Source organism: Uloborus diversus, chromosome 9 (assembly GCF_026930045.1).
Source record: "Uloborus diversus isolate 005 chromosome 9, Udiv.v.3.1, whole genome shotgun sequence".
NCBI lineage: Eukaryota > Metazoa > Arthropoda > Arachnida > Araneae > Uloboridae > Uloborus > Uloborus diversus.
Window position 1 is genome coordinate 106,879,212 of NC_072739.1, and position 17,878 is coordinate 106,897,089.

Genomic DNA, 17,878 nt, shown 5'->3' on the forward strand with positions numbered 1-17,878 from the left:
CTACACCCAGACACAGAAGCAGTTTTTGTTAGGGAATTCTGGTTTATAAGTTAAGGTTCAATACTTAGACACCAATGAAAACAATGCACAAATATGCAGTTGTGTATAGTTTACACCTCACGAATTTTACTTTATTTTTACAGATAATCAGTGGATAATGCATAGGGAATTAAGGTATTTAATTTTGCAAAAAAAAAAAAAAAAATAAATAAAATAAAATAAAATAAAATAAATAAATAAAAAAAAAATAAAATAAAATCATTTAATCCATTTTCCTTGATTTTTTGAGCTTCCCAGATCAATAAACTTTCCGGACTCTTCCCTAATTTCCAGGTTCTGTCGTCACTCTGTTTAAAGACATATACAAAGTCACTGGACTTTGAAACAAGGTTATCAAAAAATGAGTACTTCTAACCACTTTTAGAAGTGAGATCAAAAGTAAGAACATGATTCTTTTTATTAATTTTATTTTTGTAGAACATAACATAGAAAAAGACAGAAAAAGTTAGAAATTTATTATTTTATGTTGTGATAAAAAATATTCATCTCAAGAAAGAAAGCAAAAGAGAAAACTATTACTCAACAAACTTGTTAAAGTTGCTCTGTCGATTAAAAACCGATTCACTTTTGAAACATTTGCAGTTATATCCGATATAATTTATGCAGTCTTTTGCAAAGATGGAACCTGTGAACTATGGATGGTTAACATATGCGTGTTCAATGCACCAGATTGTGTATATTTTCTTTCACAGTATACACATTGGTATGGACGTTCACCAGTGTGAGTTCGTTGATGCCGATCGTAATAGTAAAAAGATCTGAAACCCTTATCGCAAAATTTGCAAATAAGAGGTAGAACAGCTGAATGAGATTTTAAATGCTTTTTTAAATTTGAAGCTGATTTAAATCCATTCTTACAAATATGACAAGGAAAAGGACGAATATCTTCATGGGTAGCATAATGCCGTCGTCGAGTCCTGGATGACTTAAAGCTGCAACCACATACTTCGCAAACAAAAGAACGGTCTTCTGTGTGAACCAAAGCATGCTTTTCTAAACATTTCGCAGTTTTAAAACCATTACCGCAAATTTCACAAACGAAAGGCAAAGTGTGTGATAAAATGTGGTTACTTAAACATTTAACAGAGTTAAAAGATGAGCCACAAATTTTGCACGAATATCGAGATTTACTAACATCATGAGCAGCTGTATGCCGTCGTAAGTTGTGAGGATTTCTAAATGTGCGATCACACAGCTTGCAAGAAAATGGTCGATTTCCTGTATGGCATGTAGAATGAATTTTTAAACCAGTTAACGACTTAAATTCAGCTTGACAAATAAGGCATGTAAATGATATTATCTTAGACTGAGAGACCATGTCATTCGAACATAACTTATCTTCAACTGCAGTAGCATGGAGAAACATATGGTCATTTAATAACTTTGAGCTGTCATAAATTTCATGGCACAACGTGCAGAGAAATTTTCCATCTTTATTGATATTCTTCCCTTGACGCACACAAATTGAGCAAATTGGATCAGTCCTTGATGGCACTCTCTTCCCACAAAATAAACATACATTTGTTGTTGAAAGCGAATCTCTTTCGGAATGTATTTTTCTATGAGCTGTCAAATACCATCTCCGTTTAAAGGACTTGCCACAAATTTCACAAAGATGTTGTCTTACCTTACTATGCACAAACTGATGCTTATAAAGCATTCCTTTGTCACAAAATGTCTTGTCGCATAGCGTGCATGCATAAGGTCTTTCTTTGTGACTAGTGATATGTTTTTTCAACACCTTTATTTCCAGAAATTTTTCACCACAAAAATAACAACGATGACCTTTGGATTGCTTTGCCTTGGATTTTCCAATATTTTCATCTACAGTCCCTTTTAAAAAATATAAATACAAATTGAATTATGCATTGAAAAGAAACAAATATTCAATAGTAAATGTTTGAAACAATTCAAACTTAGCAGTAATTTTGATTCTTATAACTTAACCTTCTACTGCCCAAATTATTATTTCAAGTCAAAAAAAGTATACATAGAACGTCACAACTCCCGAGTTCTATACAGGGGAGGGTTGAGAAATTTTTGTCACGGTTGGAAAAAACCGTGGAAAAAAAACACGTTTTTTCCCGCCCGGCAAAAGTAGGTTTTTGCCACAAGTGGCAAAAATAGAATTTGCATGGACAACTTATTTACAGTTTTTTATTACTTTTGAATTTTCCCCTTCTAATTTGTTTTCATTAAAAACATAAAATATTCTTTGGTAAAATTTAAAGTTTAGTTTTATTTGCTTCACAGCTTAAACTAAGTGTAATACTATATAACTTGCTTAAAGAGATAACTATTACAAAACATTTTTGCAGTAAATTTTCTAATTAAAACTTCAATCAAAACAGGGCGTAAGTCCAATTGGTAGGACTTACGTCCTTTCTGAAATAATAGATTCAATTACGTTTTTCATTCTAATATTAACTTATAATTAAAATGATTTAAAGTTGTTTTTGGGGAAATGGGTAATGTTTTAAAACTTGCTGATTGTAATGCAATATATATATATATTTTATTTTTTTAAGCATAAAAATGTATCCTGATGTACAGAACTTCAATGAATTTCAATGAGCTTGAATTATTTTATGAGTGATTTCCAATTATAAAAACATAATTTAATATGGGTTATACATTTTTTTTTTTTCAAATTTGTACAGGGCCCATTATGAAAGTAATGAGCATTTATTGGCAAAATATATTTATTGATCAGTGTTTGTACAAATGATCAACATTTTTCAAAATACATTCCTCCTGCATCAATATACTAGTGGAGACGTGTTTGCCACACCTGAAAGGCACCCTGAAACTCCTCGACGGGAATGCCTCTCAGAAGTGTTGTAACACGGTGTTAGATGTTTTCCATGGTTTAACAATGTTTTCCTTTCATCTCTCTTGAGTCGCAGAAACAAAAAGAAGTCACATGGAGCTAAATCGGGACTGTAAGGGGGAAGGGTGAGGGATCAGCGGGTGTTGCTCCGAATAATGATGCTTACTCCGGAGAATGATAAAGTTGGTAATGATGAAGGCTGTGTGGCTGTGTTTTTGATGCGCGAATGAGCGCTTTCTTGGGGCCTGGGGATGATTTTGTGTGCCACTCACAGCTCTGCCTCACGCAAAACTTTATGGCATATCATTGTTCAAGCGAATGCTAAATCGCATTATGTTACGAAAGTTAAAAACTTTCGTAACATAATGCGATTTCAATAAAATTTCAAGCGGAGGCACGTACCTCCACTCACATTGCTTGAACTCAACTGGAGACCAGATGCATTGAAAGGGCATATCCCCCCACCACATTTCCTTGCCAGTTTTATCCTGCTGCCATCTATCGTTGCATCACAATAACATTATGCTTATTACTTTCATGATGGACCCTGTATTTCATACTAATCGTAAAGTTTACCTCTATAAATTTTTATTACTCGGAAAATATTGCAAAATTTGTATTACTTCTCTGCTAAAAATTAATTAAAAGAGAAGAATTTGTTATTTGATGGTTATGACAGTTTAATAGTTAAACCAAAGTCAGCAAGTTATTTAATAGTTATTTACTCTCCATTTTCTCTCCTTCTGCATTCATAGTATTAATTAGAAAAGCATTTTATTAAAACAGTGCAAACTTAGTGTGTGGATTACTGTTTCACTGATGCAATTGAATACAAGTTTAAAAACATTAAAATTATTATAATATTAGACTAGCTACATCTAATCCCCATAAATAAAGCACATTTATTTTTGCCAGTTTGGCAAAAATAAGTAAAAATATTTTTGCCAAGACAGTTCTTACCGTCCCCCCCCCCCCCCCACCTTTGCGAAAAACGTGCTAATTTTAATTTCTAATAAATTAACTTTTCTCAAATTTTATTGTTAAAAGAATGAGAATTATAAAAATGTTCACTATGTTATATTGCATCACGTTGTAGTTGAGATTTAAAATGATTGCTTTTATTACTAAATACAAGTTTTTCAATTTATTAATTAATATAATTAATAATAAAATTGATAATTAAAATGATTTATTTACAGTGTATTTATGTCATTCCTATTCCTTAATTAGCAGAATTCAACTCAACTTTTTTTGTAATTCTGTTTCTGCCTTTTATTCCTATTTTAACCTTTTTTGTAATTTTTGGCATAATTTTTTCCCACTATCCTGGCAAAAAGGGCCTTTCTGCCACCAAAATGTACTACCCTACAGGAGGGAAATATTTATATGCGAGAATGTTAACATAAGTTTTGGACGACCAAAAACCAATCCTGGCATAGAGTTAACAGAAATTCTTCGCAATCATTTTCCAAAATACAGAAGTCTCAAAAATGTTCCGAGGTTCCGCTTAATCCGAGGTGCTTTATTTCTATTTTAAGTTAAATTTTTTAGTAGCTAAGGAATTGATTTTTATTAAAATCTGAAAAAAGAAATATTTTGCTGTTGTAAACACTGTTGGTCACGCCAAAAATAAAAAGTAATTTCTTGAATTTGTCGCATGTAGAGTCCCTATATAGAAACTACGCTTCAGAGTCGCGCAATATGCGACCCTCCACTCATTGGTCGAAGCCTCCAGTTTATCCCTGCAGGCGATAAAGAATTTCCTCCCGTAGACTTAACATGGTGCCAGGGATGATTGTGAGTTCATCAAAAAATACCTGAAAGTTTGAAAGCGAGAACGGGGGCGGGGGGGGGGGGGGATATTTGGCCCCTATTACTTAAGTGCACCTATACCATAGCATTAAATAGTTCAATAGTCAGAGTCAAAATAGTGTGTGTACATTTGATTAAAATTTTAATGGGTTACAAAGTTACTTTTGAGCTGGTGTTATACAAAATTATCTTGACATTTATCCATCTTAAGGGATAGGTGTCCATCTTAAGGCTCTTTCAGGTATATTTGATGAGTATTTTATAATTTTTAAAAAATTGTGGAGGTTGGGAGATAAAAGCATAACAAAAAAAAAACATAATTCCGGTATTTTCGGACATAAAAATACCGGAAATACGTCCGAAAATACCGGAAATACGTCCGAAAATACCGGAAATTCGGTAAAATACCGGAACACAATCACCCCTGCATGGAGCGTACGAGAAGCTATCTAAAATACGCAGAATCCGATGAAATAGAGGACTGAACGACTCTTTTGCTGTTAGTTACCAATTTATGGATGTTTAACCTATATGTAGGAGCAATTTTTTCTGGAAAAATCCCTTTCTTTATTTTAAATCTAATTTTTTTGTGTTCCGGTAGTGAGGCATCCATACTGTTTATAATTATTTTTTTGCTCAATATCCTTATAAAACCTGCTTATTTAGGTGCTATACGATATCCATGCATTCATTTTGTCATTATTACTTAATTATATCATTGTAAACGCAGTCTGCTATTTTAAATTTTGCTTATATACTCGTTTTTGTGTACGCTTAGCTCGGCAAGCTTTGAAATGCATTTGGCGACAGCAACGCTAGCCAAGGTTTTGCTGCTTGCAAAGAGGGTTTAAATTTACGTTTTGTTACTTTCTTATGAATCTAAATAACTATCAAGTAAAAGTGACTACACATTCTGAATTGTAGCTTTAGATATGTGATAGATATAAATGTCAATAATTGAATCGAGAAATATAGACACATCGCGTAATTTGTAGTTATTTAAGAAATAGTTAATTGATTTGAACTAATTTATAGATATATCATGCATAAATCACTTAATTTTCACCCCTCTTCAAAAGGATATTGAATTATATTCTGTGAGATTTTTAATTTTATTAGAATGAATATAATGAATTCATTGCTATAGTTTTGCTATAAGGTCAGATGAAAGGTAGTATTTTTTTTTCTTTTTGTTTCTTGCAATTTGAAATGGCTTCAAGAAACCACAAGATAAAAAGGCAAGGGGCTTTTGTCAGATATGTCTTTTCATCCACAAGCTCACTTATTTATCCTCCAAAAAGGTGTTTCTTGAAACGCCGAAAAAAGGGTATGCAATAATCTGATTTTTTTTTTTTTTGAATTACATTGTTATTTCTTAGTTTTACTTTTTCTGTGCAAAGGTATTTATTCAACTTTAAAACTACCTTATTTAACAATTTCTAAGACCTAAGGAACATAATTCTTACTTTTAATTTGTAATTAAATTCCCAAAATTAACTTAATTGTTCATAACTATAATAACATCTGCAAATTGTATTCGGCATTCTTTTTTTTTTAAATAAAGAAATATGACTTTTTTTAAAAAATAGTATCACCTCTATTAGTTTTTTAAAAAAGATTTAATATATATATATATATATATATATATATATATATATATATATATATATATATATATATATATATTTAATGCAGATACACAATTGCAGACTTTATGGTTAGTTTAAAACCTGTTTTCTCTGGGGGGGGGGGGGGCAGGGGATAAATTTTTTTCTGACAAATTTAAAGTTTTCGCTATCAACGATTGCAATCAGGCTTTGAAAGATTTCTGAAAAGCTCTTTCTTCTCTCTTTCCATATTAATGCTTTAAAGTTGATAAATTCATTTCCCAAAGTTGTAATTTTTATTTACACTAAGTATCCATGAAAAAATTCTATAAACGGATATTATTTTGAATGATAAACAATAACATATGGAGGAGTCATATAAAATATTTTAACAAAACTGCAAGAAATGTGCAATTTTGATATCAAGTAAAGATACTGGTAAAAATATTTTTTAAAAGATCACTAAATTTTTACGCAAACAAAATGAAAAGGAAAAACATTTGAAATGAATTCATTCAAATATAACTTTGTTATAAGAAACGCTTAACAAAATATAATCATTCACAATTACCGTATCTAAGCCTTTAAATTTTCATAATATTTCAAAAATATGGTGGTGGTGGGTGGTGGGGGGGGGGGGCTGTCTTTACACTTCGAATGGTGTTTTGCATAAATCTAACCCCCCATGTTCTGGTTCTGAAAAAAAAAAAAAAAGAACGGGAAGAATGAAGTGAGTAATTACGTGCAATCTTGCACGTGCTTAGCCACAAAGCCACTCCTCTAGGTAAAGTAACTCTTCGTATTGCTCCACTCTGAAGCTTAGCTTCTATATAGGGACTCTAGTCGCATGAAGACAATCAAAAAATTATAAATCTTCATGAAACTACAATTCAGTTGAAAAGTTTTTATCACATTTGCATCCAAGGCAATGAGGATAAGATTAAGTAACAAAATTTTTCATTTCTCTAGAAAATTATTTAAAATAATTTTTATAAGAAAAAACAATTTGCAGACTATACTTTGTGTTATTTTCATTGGTTTGAAATAAAAGAAAACATCCAATTCTGCTTTGTTTTTGGAAACTTAGGTATTTTAAGATCGTGTCTACATCCATCTTGTGACTGACCAAAAATGACGACTACATTTCACATGTAGCTAAAATGACTTTCCGATCAAAAAACAGACTTTCCCCGATCGACCCTCCCATCTTCAGATTGTGCTTCCGAAGCAGTAAATTCTCTTCTTTCCTGTTGTGTTTGTGCATAATTCCTGTTCACCTGAGGAATTTTTTCCTTGGGAACTATTTGAGGGTCAAAAATGGCGGCTGTGGAAGTTTTTCTGGGTCGCCACTTTTTTTTATTTCCAGCATCATTTTGCCTCAAGATTTTTGCAATTTTTTAAAAGGAACATCGATAAAAATGAAGATTAAATCTCATAGAAAAAAAAATTCCCTGGGGAAAAAATGGGGGGGGGGGGGGGCGGAATGTTTGGGGCACGTTTGGAAAATTCCCTGACATTGTAACATTCCTGTGACCTACTCGTTTGATTATTACAGAACTGTTCTGTTTATTCCTTAATTGATCTTGATTATGTCACTTGAATCCAGATTTCAGATCGCAATGAGATACTTTATAAAACAATTTTTATTCATCCTTACACAATGAAAACTATGCAAAAATGCGCTTTTATCAAAGCAATGAAGGAGTTGTCTAAATTTTATGAATTTGAAAATCTTGAAGCAGAAAAAAGTTTGAACGGAAAAAACAAGGACTTTAATCAGAGGATAAAACTCATTGATCTTCTCTCAGAAACTAAATTTTTCCTTTTAATTCAGAGAACTCTATATGATGATTACTCCAACAACATGCACTGCTGAGCAATTATTTAGTATCCTCAGGTAGGTGGAGAAGTACCATGAATCAAGAGCGTCTTTCAAGGTAAAATCAAGAACATGAATTTGGAGAAGTAGCAACTGATCAGTTTTCTAGGACCAAACAAAACTTGCAGTTTGCTTTCTATGATAAGTATTAAATGTCACAAGTTTTACCTTCCCTATTCTGTGAAGTAAACATCAATTGTAACTTTATCTTTTTAATGAATTTCAAATGCTGCAATGACATGAGATACATTTTATGTTCAAAATCTTTCATTCTTATTTTATTAATGTGTTATTATAAATTTATGAAATCATTTTTATTACCCGAGATGGTTTCAATGAAAACTAACAAAAATACTTCTGAAAACAAAGTATTAAATTGTTTGATTAATTTCATATACATTTTTAGGGCATCCAAACTATTAAGAGCCGACTTCTCTCATGACATTGACAATTAATTATGTCATATTATGTTTGAACTCCTGCACTACTTTTTGCTAAAACAGCCGGGCTTAAAGGGCTTTGATACCATCCATCTTGGGTTTCGACGCTAAAATCTGATACAAATGCCAAGCATAACACGAGAAATTATTCAAATAGTTTGGTTTGTTTTAAACAGGGTTGGCAAGTTTCTGCCGAGGCGGTTCAAACCACTGGTAGAAACCGGTTGAAACCGGCATGGCAAAAACCACTTTCTGCCACATTTGTGGCAGAAACTGGCAAAAACTCACAAAATGACAAAAAAAAAAAAAAAAAAATACTGACATGCAATAGAAATCGCATGGAAAAACATAATTAGTTGTTAACCCCAAAGTACACTTTAATTACAATATCTTCACAGTTAAAACTAAAATGTGACACTGTTTTAACCTTGCAGTTGCCTCTTAGAAAAGGTGTTTTTTAAACTCTAAACAGTTTTTCAATTTAATGTGCACAAACAAGAAATTTTAGAATATTCTTGCTACAGAAGAGCTAGTAGGCAGTGCATCAAGGAACAAGCAATGTTTGTGAAACTTTCATCTATTGTATACTTTTCTAAACTGGTCCACCATGTAGTAACTGGGGGGTAATGGTAAAAATTTGACTGGAAAAATAGATTTTAAGAAATAGGGCCAATTTATTTTATAAAGCTGTGACATAGCGACAAAATCTACGTTAATATTGGCACTTTCTTGAAGCACACAATAATTTCAATCACAAGCAATTTAGATGAAGTATATAAGCAAGCAAATTACAATCAGTGATGCCTGTTTAATTCTGTACGTCACTCCTATTTCCTGAGAACCTGTATTATTTCTCGTCCTTTGTTATATTAATCCAAATTTTTCGAGCATCTGCAATTGAAAAGTTCCTTTTCTGAACTAAATCAGGGGCACTAGCATAGGATTTTATTTTTTAAAATGATGAAATGAAGTTCCATATTTTAGTGACCTTAAACAAATATCATTTTATAAATTACTTTAGTTATTAAAAACGCTAATAAGTTTTTGCCAGTTTCTGCCGGTTATAACCAGTTTCTGCCACTGGCAAGGCAAAAACTTGTTTCTGCCGGCAGAAAGCCAACCCTGGTTTTAAATGATGACATTGACATTGAACTAGCCATGCCTGTTTTTGTTTTTTTCTGTGATAAGTATTTTTATAAAAATTGTTGTATTTTTATAACAATTGTCAATAAAAGCTACTCCCTCTCATTTCTCAATGGAATATATCGCTCGTTTGGAAGAAGAGTGCCACAATATAAAATTTCTAATTTCTTTTGTTACTTAAAGCCCTTCAAAGGAAGTTATCTTCTTTGAAAGAAAAATAAGATTTTTTGTTCGAGCACAGCAAAGTTACTTTTCCTAATGAAGAGTTATACTTCAAATGCTTCTCTTGTAAAATTTTATTTCTTTGTATTGTGGCACCCTTCTTCCAAATGAGTGATATGTGTTTAAATAGAGCTTCAAAAAAAGTGTTTTCACACCCACGCCTGCATTTTCCATAGGTCAGTCAAAACGTGTTTAGTGACCTCAATACAATAAGTCGGTAAAAAGTACAAAAATTAAAATCTTAGTGAATCTAGTACTTTCCTTCATATACTAAGTAAATCGCATAAACGAAAAAGAAAAAAAAAAAACACTATCTTTAATTGCAAAAAATGGAAATTTTTTTTTGAGCGCCCCCCCCCCCCCCCCCCTAAATTCTACATATGGGTGTCTATTCCTCATTCACATCAATTTTCCCATCCTCTACTTTTGACAGAGGAAGGTGCTAATATTTATTAACAAACTACTTTTACATCAAAAACTAGTTTATTTGGGAGAAAATGCTAGTAATTTTAAATTTGATACAAAAAAGAAAGAAAAGATCTAAAACTTTCTTGATTAGGTTAAAAAAATTGGGATTTGGAATTGAATTTTCAAAAAAATAAGCACTAGGAAGCAGAATGAAGTATAAGAATAGGTTTATTGCATCTTAGAGCAGTCATGGAAGCACTAGAACTCTATGCTTCATTAGAGACTAAATCAACAGTAATGATGTAAAAAACAATGCTATTTCGTTTTTACTTTTGACAGTAAAGGGTAAATTAAGGTGTTAAAAAAGGATAGAGTAGGAAATGGAACAGATACCTGCTGGGATACCTGAAGAATCTGGAGTGGTTTGCATCACCCTTGAAGTATTTGGAGCGTCTTGCACTGTTTCAGAAGAATTTGGAGGGTCTTGCATCATTTCTGAAGAATTTGGACTGTCTTCCACCATTTTGAGGAATCTGGAGTTTCTTGCATCTTTCTACTCTCTAAATTTACAGATAATTACTGATGCTTGTAGCGTGAATAAGAATGGATAAGCAACCAAGTGTTGATTCTCATTTGAAATTAAAACATAAGTTTCCCGAAAGAAAAGTGTATTGTTTTAATCACATTTAAAATTTATCAACACAAACAAATTGAAAGAACGTATTGAGCAATACAAATTAAAATAAAGAAGTAACAAGGTAAATTTTTGCTATGAATTTAGAAACTTTCTCTTCAAAATCTTATGATTATATTCAATAAAATTCACTTAACTTTAAAGACAGGAGAAAAGTACCAACCAAGATAGTTTACTTAAACTACATCATTGATTAATTTCTTATTTAGACACGGTCACAAATAGGAGTAGAGACTACAAGAAATTAATTTTATAGCATAAATAAAATAATTTAATAACTCTGAAATCTTTCACTTTTGCAAATACAGTATCTCCCGATTTTCGACGGTTGGTTTATCCACGGGTCTCTTCACATTTTCGTCAACGATAACAATTTCCTCATGACGTCAAAGTGCACTGCTGCTGAGTTTCGTTTAAAATGAGGGTCTTAAACAGTGTGAGTTAGCCTGACTTGCTCACCTTTGCATGCAAACTGTTTGAACTGTAAGAATCAGAATTTTCTCACAACATCCTATAGTCTAGTTTTATATATATAGATTATTGTTACAATCAGTGGCGGCTCGTGGCTTAATTTGGTGGGTGGGCCGCGCTGTTTTCAGGGGGCGCCCTGATGGAAGTCATTGTGGCCTCCCAAAAGGTTTCTTTATTTGGCAAATTTGGAGTTCAAATAGCTTTTCAGACCTAATTTATCTTCTAATTATGTTTTAGTATGTGTGCATGCTTTATTTATATCATTCGGTAAAGTTCGGAGTTGCATTTTGTGAATTGAGAACGCAACCACTCTTCTCCCATCCCAAAAGGTCGGTTGCCTCTGACGATGATCTAAAGTTTTCACAAGAAAAAGGAAAACAGATAAAATGAAGAGAACTAAGGTGGGCGTGCCAAATAATAAGGCAATGAAGACCAATAAACCCCCCCCTCTTTTTTCCTCATAAAGAATAGCAAAAATTAGATTGTGATTGGGATCATGCAGCAGCATTAACTTTCACTTTAACGTGTTTCGTCATATAAGGTAGTGGAGAAGCAAAAAGGATTTAAGTGGACATTTTCAAGTTTTGAGTAAAACGCGTTTAAAGATAACTTCCTACGTAGGCTTTCATAGATTTTTTTTTTTCTAAATCATGCTGTAGAGCAGCACCTATCAAGGCTACTAGTGCTATCTCTTGCCCTAAGGACAGAGGAGAGGTTCACATACCATTTGTACAGGTTATCTCCAAATTTTTAATTTTGCCACTTACATCCCTTTGCTTCTCACTGCCTCATATATATCAAATTACGAAAGTGGTAACTAATTTTTTTAGAAACAGTTTACTTAATTACCAATATATTCTTTTTATAAGAAATTTAAATTACTTTTAATTTTCATTGTGTAATAATTTAGGTTTGCTAAGCGTTAGAATACACTAGCGTAGAAAAGGCATGATAATAAGGCCAAAACGATTAAGACTTATTACTTTAACCAAATATCATAGCTTATAAGAAAATTGAAAAAATCTCACCCAATGAAGATTATTTTAGGCGCAAGCTTTTAATTCAAAAATTTAATGTCTTTTTACATTAGCACGACACTGAAACCAACTGAACCTAAATTCAAACTGAAACTTAAAAAATGTTCAAACGCCTTTTCGAAGATAAAATGTCTATTCAGAAATTTCGAGAATGCGCTCTAAGTTCCATAAAGAAAAATAAACAAATTAAAATGGACATCCCATGCAATGAAATGAGTGGGAACCCAAAATAGTGTACACTCCAGTTCCTCATACTAACAGCTGTTTTTAAGATTAAAAGAAAAGGAAAAATTGGATTAAATCAAGAGAGAGAGAGAGAGAAGCGATGAGAGAACTTTTCCTTTCCCCGTGGGGTGGGCTTCGAAAATTCTGCCCATCGCCTCACTGAAACTTTAAGCGACGCGAGACGAGACACATTTCTCCCATTGCTTCTACTATTGCTATTGGATGAAGATATTTTTCGAGGGGCCCAGGACGGGAGCCGGCCCATGACCCATATGCATCATTCGGGGTAATGTCGCTTGCCGCTTTCATTACTTTGATTTAATTAATGATAGCAGTTGGTTAAGTTGTGGGCCGCCGTTAAAAATGGCCTAAAGAATCATTCTTAAAGCGCTGTCGCTATTTGATAGAAAAGGAACACTTTTTTCTTATATTAGCGATTAGCAGAGTGCTAGAAATTTAAAATCAGTTTCATGCCCTGATTTTATTTAAAATTGAATTAAAAAAGATATTTTGAAATAATCTAATTATGCACTATTTTGTCGGTTGGGCCGGGCTCCCCCGGCCCATAGTGACGAGCCGCCACTGGTTACCATTGACACTTCGCGGCACGCCCCTATCCCCCCACTTTTGTGAAATTTATTTTATTTTCCAATTAAGGAACCAAAACTAGAAACTACAAAGAATGCAGAAATGTCAAAATTTTATAATTATTTGTTTTACTTTGATTTACTGTTAACGAAATATTCTTTAGCACAAGCAGCAACTTTTAGTGTATGTATTCATTGTTTAGATATTAGTAAATCTAAATCAATTGTTTCATTTAAACAAGCCATAGGGACTTGTTTAATGAAGTTATTACCAAGTGTTTGTGACATGTCAAAATACTTCGGGGTAGATAATGTAAGTTTGATTCAATCTGTATGTCTAAATTTCTTTGAGGGAAGTTATTGTGAATGTAATTCATCAAAATCTTAAGAAAACTTGAGTTAAGTAGTTAGATTTTCATCAGTTTGAACTTATCTGCCTCTCAAAACCAGCACTAACAAAATTTTGTACCTTTAATTTTTCTCTTTTTAAAAATTCTTTGCTGTTGCTATAAGTCCTATGTTTTTTTTTTTTTTTTTTTTTGTACCCCCACTTATGAGTTTCAATTGCTGCCTCTTTGCAAAATTAAAATTGAAATTAAAAAAACAAACAAAAAACAAATCACTTGAAATTAAAAAATTTAATAACATTTGTAGTATTTTTACCTGGGATTTGAGGATTTTACTGTCAGTTGAAATATTTCTACTTCGTCAAAACTATACAAAATTGAAATGATTTTAAATGTACATTAATTAACAAAACAAATCATTCATATTTTGGAAACATTGCTAAACAAACCATTAACGAATAGCACTTAGTTATACTTAATGCCTTTGAATGTTAGAAACGGTACATTTAGTAAAATCTGAAACAATTTCCCAGTGAAATAAATATCAAAGAGGTAACAAGTAACTTAAAAAAAAAAAGAATATACAGTCGAGGCTTCGTTATTAACAACCTCAGTGGTCCAAACAAAAATCAGTCGTTATAACATATTGCATGTTGTTTAGTCATTTTTTAAAATGCACAAATATAATTTTTCATAGTTAAGAAAATTAAGAAACTAACAAGATAGTTTTTAAAATATTTTTTTTAAGTTTCTTTGTCTTTCTGAAAAATTTATGCTGCAATTGTAGAAGCTTTCTGCTTTTTTGAAATCGTAATACCATTTGTGTGCTGTTTTCATAGAGTCTCGGGCCCCATACCAACAAATAATTCTTTTAAATGGAAATATTTTACCTTTAGAAACATAAAATTTTTAAATATTAGTTTTCGAATAGTTAGTTCTGAGGATATCAAAAAATTGAAACTTAGTTTTGGATGCTATATTAGAATGAACGATTCAGTTTTGACGCTCTAATGAACGGTAAAATAACATTGCATTTATGGAATAGGAGATGGGACTTCATGCATCGATCGCTATAACGGGAAGGGTCGCAGTAATAGGAGTTCGTTCTATAGAGCGTTGACTATATTTGTTTACTCACCACAGAAATAAAAACAAAACATATCTGTTATCTAACTTTTTTTACACGGAAGGAAGAGCCGATTGGACAGGGAGTATTCACTGCCACAACGTTTAATGAAGGGAAAATGCATACCTTTTTTTATAGCTTCTTCCAATCTGATTGGTCACAGCAAACCCGATTTCACGCTAGAAAAAGACCTGTCTCAGGGTCTCGGCCTCCATTGGGTAAACTGCCTGAACCGTTATCCTGCGCGCGCGTAAAATAGAGAGTCGAACTCTTGAGCCGAACTTTCATCCACATTCCACAGGCTCGTTTACTTTGCATTGAAAACAATGTTCTAGGTCGCCAGCATATTTGTCGCTATCCCGCTTTTGGTGATTTTCTGGTGTATGCATAAATCGCTAACCAGGATTCGAACTCGCCACTTGGCACCAATGGCATCTTGCTTGGCACTAATTTGTTCCTGTCAAGCCAAGCACATGATTTAGGTCGCTAAATAGCACGCAATTCCTTGTTTACATCTAACATCTAGTCTAATCTTAAATCTCAAATGTCTAATCCGTTGACAATTGAAATTTGCTGAATTTCCGCGTCAGCGTGAAACGGATGTTAACAGTTCAATCGTTATTGTACTCGGTCTTTTAATGTTTTAGTCTTGTCTCGGTATTACTCTTGCAATATAGAAATTGTTTGGTTTTATCAAACTTCAGTTTTGTTCCTGTAATATGTATTTGAACTATTCCACGCAAGCGGTAAGCTTACATTAGCTCATTGTATGTTAGTTTTTCAATATGTTTTCTAGATGAGTAATTAACGTGTATCTTAACGCGGATTTTCTTATTTTGTTAATTTTTGGGTTTGGGAAAATTTGTGCTACTATATTTGAGAACTAATTGTAATTTTAAACTTGCATTTTCTAGTAGTTTTTAAGTAAGTTTCATAAATCTTGGAAATGCAACAAGATGTAAATTATAGGATACTATATGACTCACACGAACATATAGTACAACTCCTCCCCTTTAAACGATTATCAAGGTTCTGAAAAAAGTCATCGGTAAATCAAGGAAGCATAAATATCAGAAATAGTTTAACCTATCGATGACGTGTAGATTAGAATTCTTATTTCTAACACTGATTGGATCAAAATTTCACTAGTAATCAGCTTGTTGTGTTGTTCACAATGAATCAGGAAAAAGTTCTAGCAAGATCCAAAGTTTTAGCATCAATTTTAACTTGTTTGAAAATCTGGACAGCAAATATAAGATTTTTGATCTCAAAATATGACGAACAAATGCTCATTTCTAGCACTGACGAAAGTGTTCTTAGTTATTGCAAAACACATGTACATAGGATTGAGTTTCCAACGTCAAAATCTAGTCGAAAAGTAATAAAAATCCGAGGAAACCATTCCGAAAACTTGATTTCTTCAAATATAGTCATTATTGACATTTTTCATAAACACAAGATTTTCTCTTGTTGAAAATGTATTTAACTATAATTTACACTTACACATATAAAATTTAGGTAATTAGAAGTAATTAGCAAGTTTAATTAAGCTAAGTTTATAAATTTTCATTTAAATTTGTTATGTTGTAAAAACAGTTATGGATACCAAAACTGTTAAATACAGTTTTCAAAGTATTTTCGTTTAAATTTTTCAATGACTAAAACCTTTAGAGTTATAAGTTACTTTAAAAGTATAAAAACCCTTCTGTGTCAGGATTTATGCAATGTCTTTTGCTTATGTCCTTTTGAGGAAAACTAAGTTGTAGAGATCTACCGAGTACTCGCTAACTACTCGGCCAAATTCTGATCAGATACTCGGCCAATACCGAATAGTTGCAAAAAATTGAATATTGTCTAAGACAGATACTACGATTTATAAAAAAAAAGAGCAAGCATTTTATTCTGCAATCATTTACAATTAAAATTTATAAGTCAGATTTAAATTTTGAGAATAATGAAGTTTGTAATGCTTCAATGAAATAAATCTTTATTTTAATGTACCCAAAGTAAATAAAACTTATTTATTAAAAATCATGCAAAAAAGGTAAGTATAGAAAATATGGAATTTTTATATTAAAAATGGATTTTTGCTACAAACAAAAATTAGTTATAAAAAATGTAAAAATACCTTTGCTTAAAAAATAAAAGGAAATAAAACAACGTTAAAAGCACAGTGCAGGAACTCTGCAGACATGTGTTTGGCGTTACAAGGAATTCCTTTTTCAATGCACAAAATGGGAGCTCGTAGATTTAAAGGCATCCGATAAAAGTAGGATTTTTTTATCGAATGTCTTTACATTCTTTAGCTCACATGTTATGCACTGAAAAAGACGTTCCTTGTAACGGGGGGGGGGGGGGGCAGAAACACGGTGTCTGAAGTGTTCCTGCACATTTGTTTTATCTGCTTTTAAAAATTATTTATGTTTGGCAGACTAGAACTATAATTGATTGGTATACAGTGAAACCCCTCCTAACGGGCACCCCTCTTATGCGGACAATTTTTAATTCCCCAGTTCCAGTGCAAATAACATTATTAAATCCCTGTCCTGCGGACAAAAAATTTTGTCCCGTTAGTGTCCGCATTAGAAGGATTTTACTGTAATTTGTTTTAATTCCAACTTGATTAATCATACCTTTTATTGATTTATTTTTAATTTTAAAAATAATTTTTTTGTAAAATTTTTGACCCAAACAAAATTGTAGGTATATATAATGTGTAATTAAATTTCAGCAGGAATTTAGTTTTAAAAACTATTATATGGACAAGGAGGTCTATACTACTGTTTCGATTAGTTCAAAATTTATCACATGTGTGTCGGTGGTTCTTCTTAAAACGTAATTGGTTCTTGGTAACTCGACCGAGTAGTGAAAGGCTGAGTACTCGGTAACTCGGTACTCGGCCGAGTAGTGAAAGGCTGAGTACTCGGTGCTCGGTTACTCGGCCAAAGTGCTACTCGGTACCAGGGCTGCGGAGTCGGAAGGAAAATGGC

The 17,878-nt window shown here is 32.4% G+C and overlaps 1 protein-coding gene across 1 annotated transcript; it reads right to left on the bottom strand.

The window, feature by feature from the left end:
- Positions 1-486: 486 nt before the first annotated feature.
- LOC129229909 (gastrula zinc finger protein XlCGF26.1-like) lies at positions 487-14,942 on the bottom strand. Its single transcript, XM_054864290.1, has 3 exons — positions 14,901-14,942; positions 10,795-10,961; positions 487-1,893 (listed from the first exon to the last, which is right to left on the bottom strand). The coding sequence occupies exons 2-3, from the start codon at positions 10,922-10,924 to the stop codon at positions 659-661; spliced, it is 1,365 nt and encodes a 454-aa protein (XP_054720265.1). The 5' UTR covers positions 10,925-10,961; positions 14,901-14,942; the 3' UTR covers positions 487-658.
- Positions 14,943-17,878: the final 2,936 nt, after the last annotated feature.

Bases quoted from the DNA above. Each gene is read 5' to 3' on its own strand.
- LOC129229909 (XM_054864290.1), bottom strand. From the start codon at position 10,924: ATGGTGGAAGACAGTCCAAATTCTTCAGAAATGATGCAAGACCCTCCA. The intron at 1,894-10,794 runs GTATCTGTTCCA...ATTTTTTAAAAG, and splicing joins TTCTTCAGGTATCCCAGCAG to GGACTGTAGATGAAAATATT.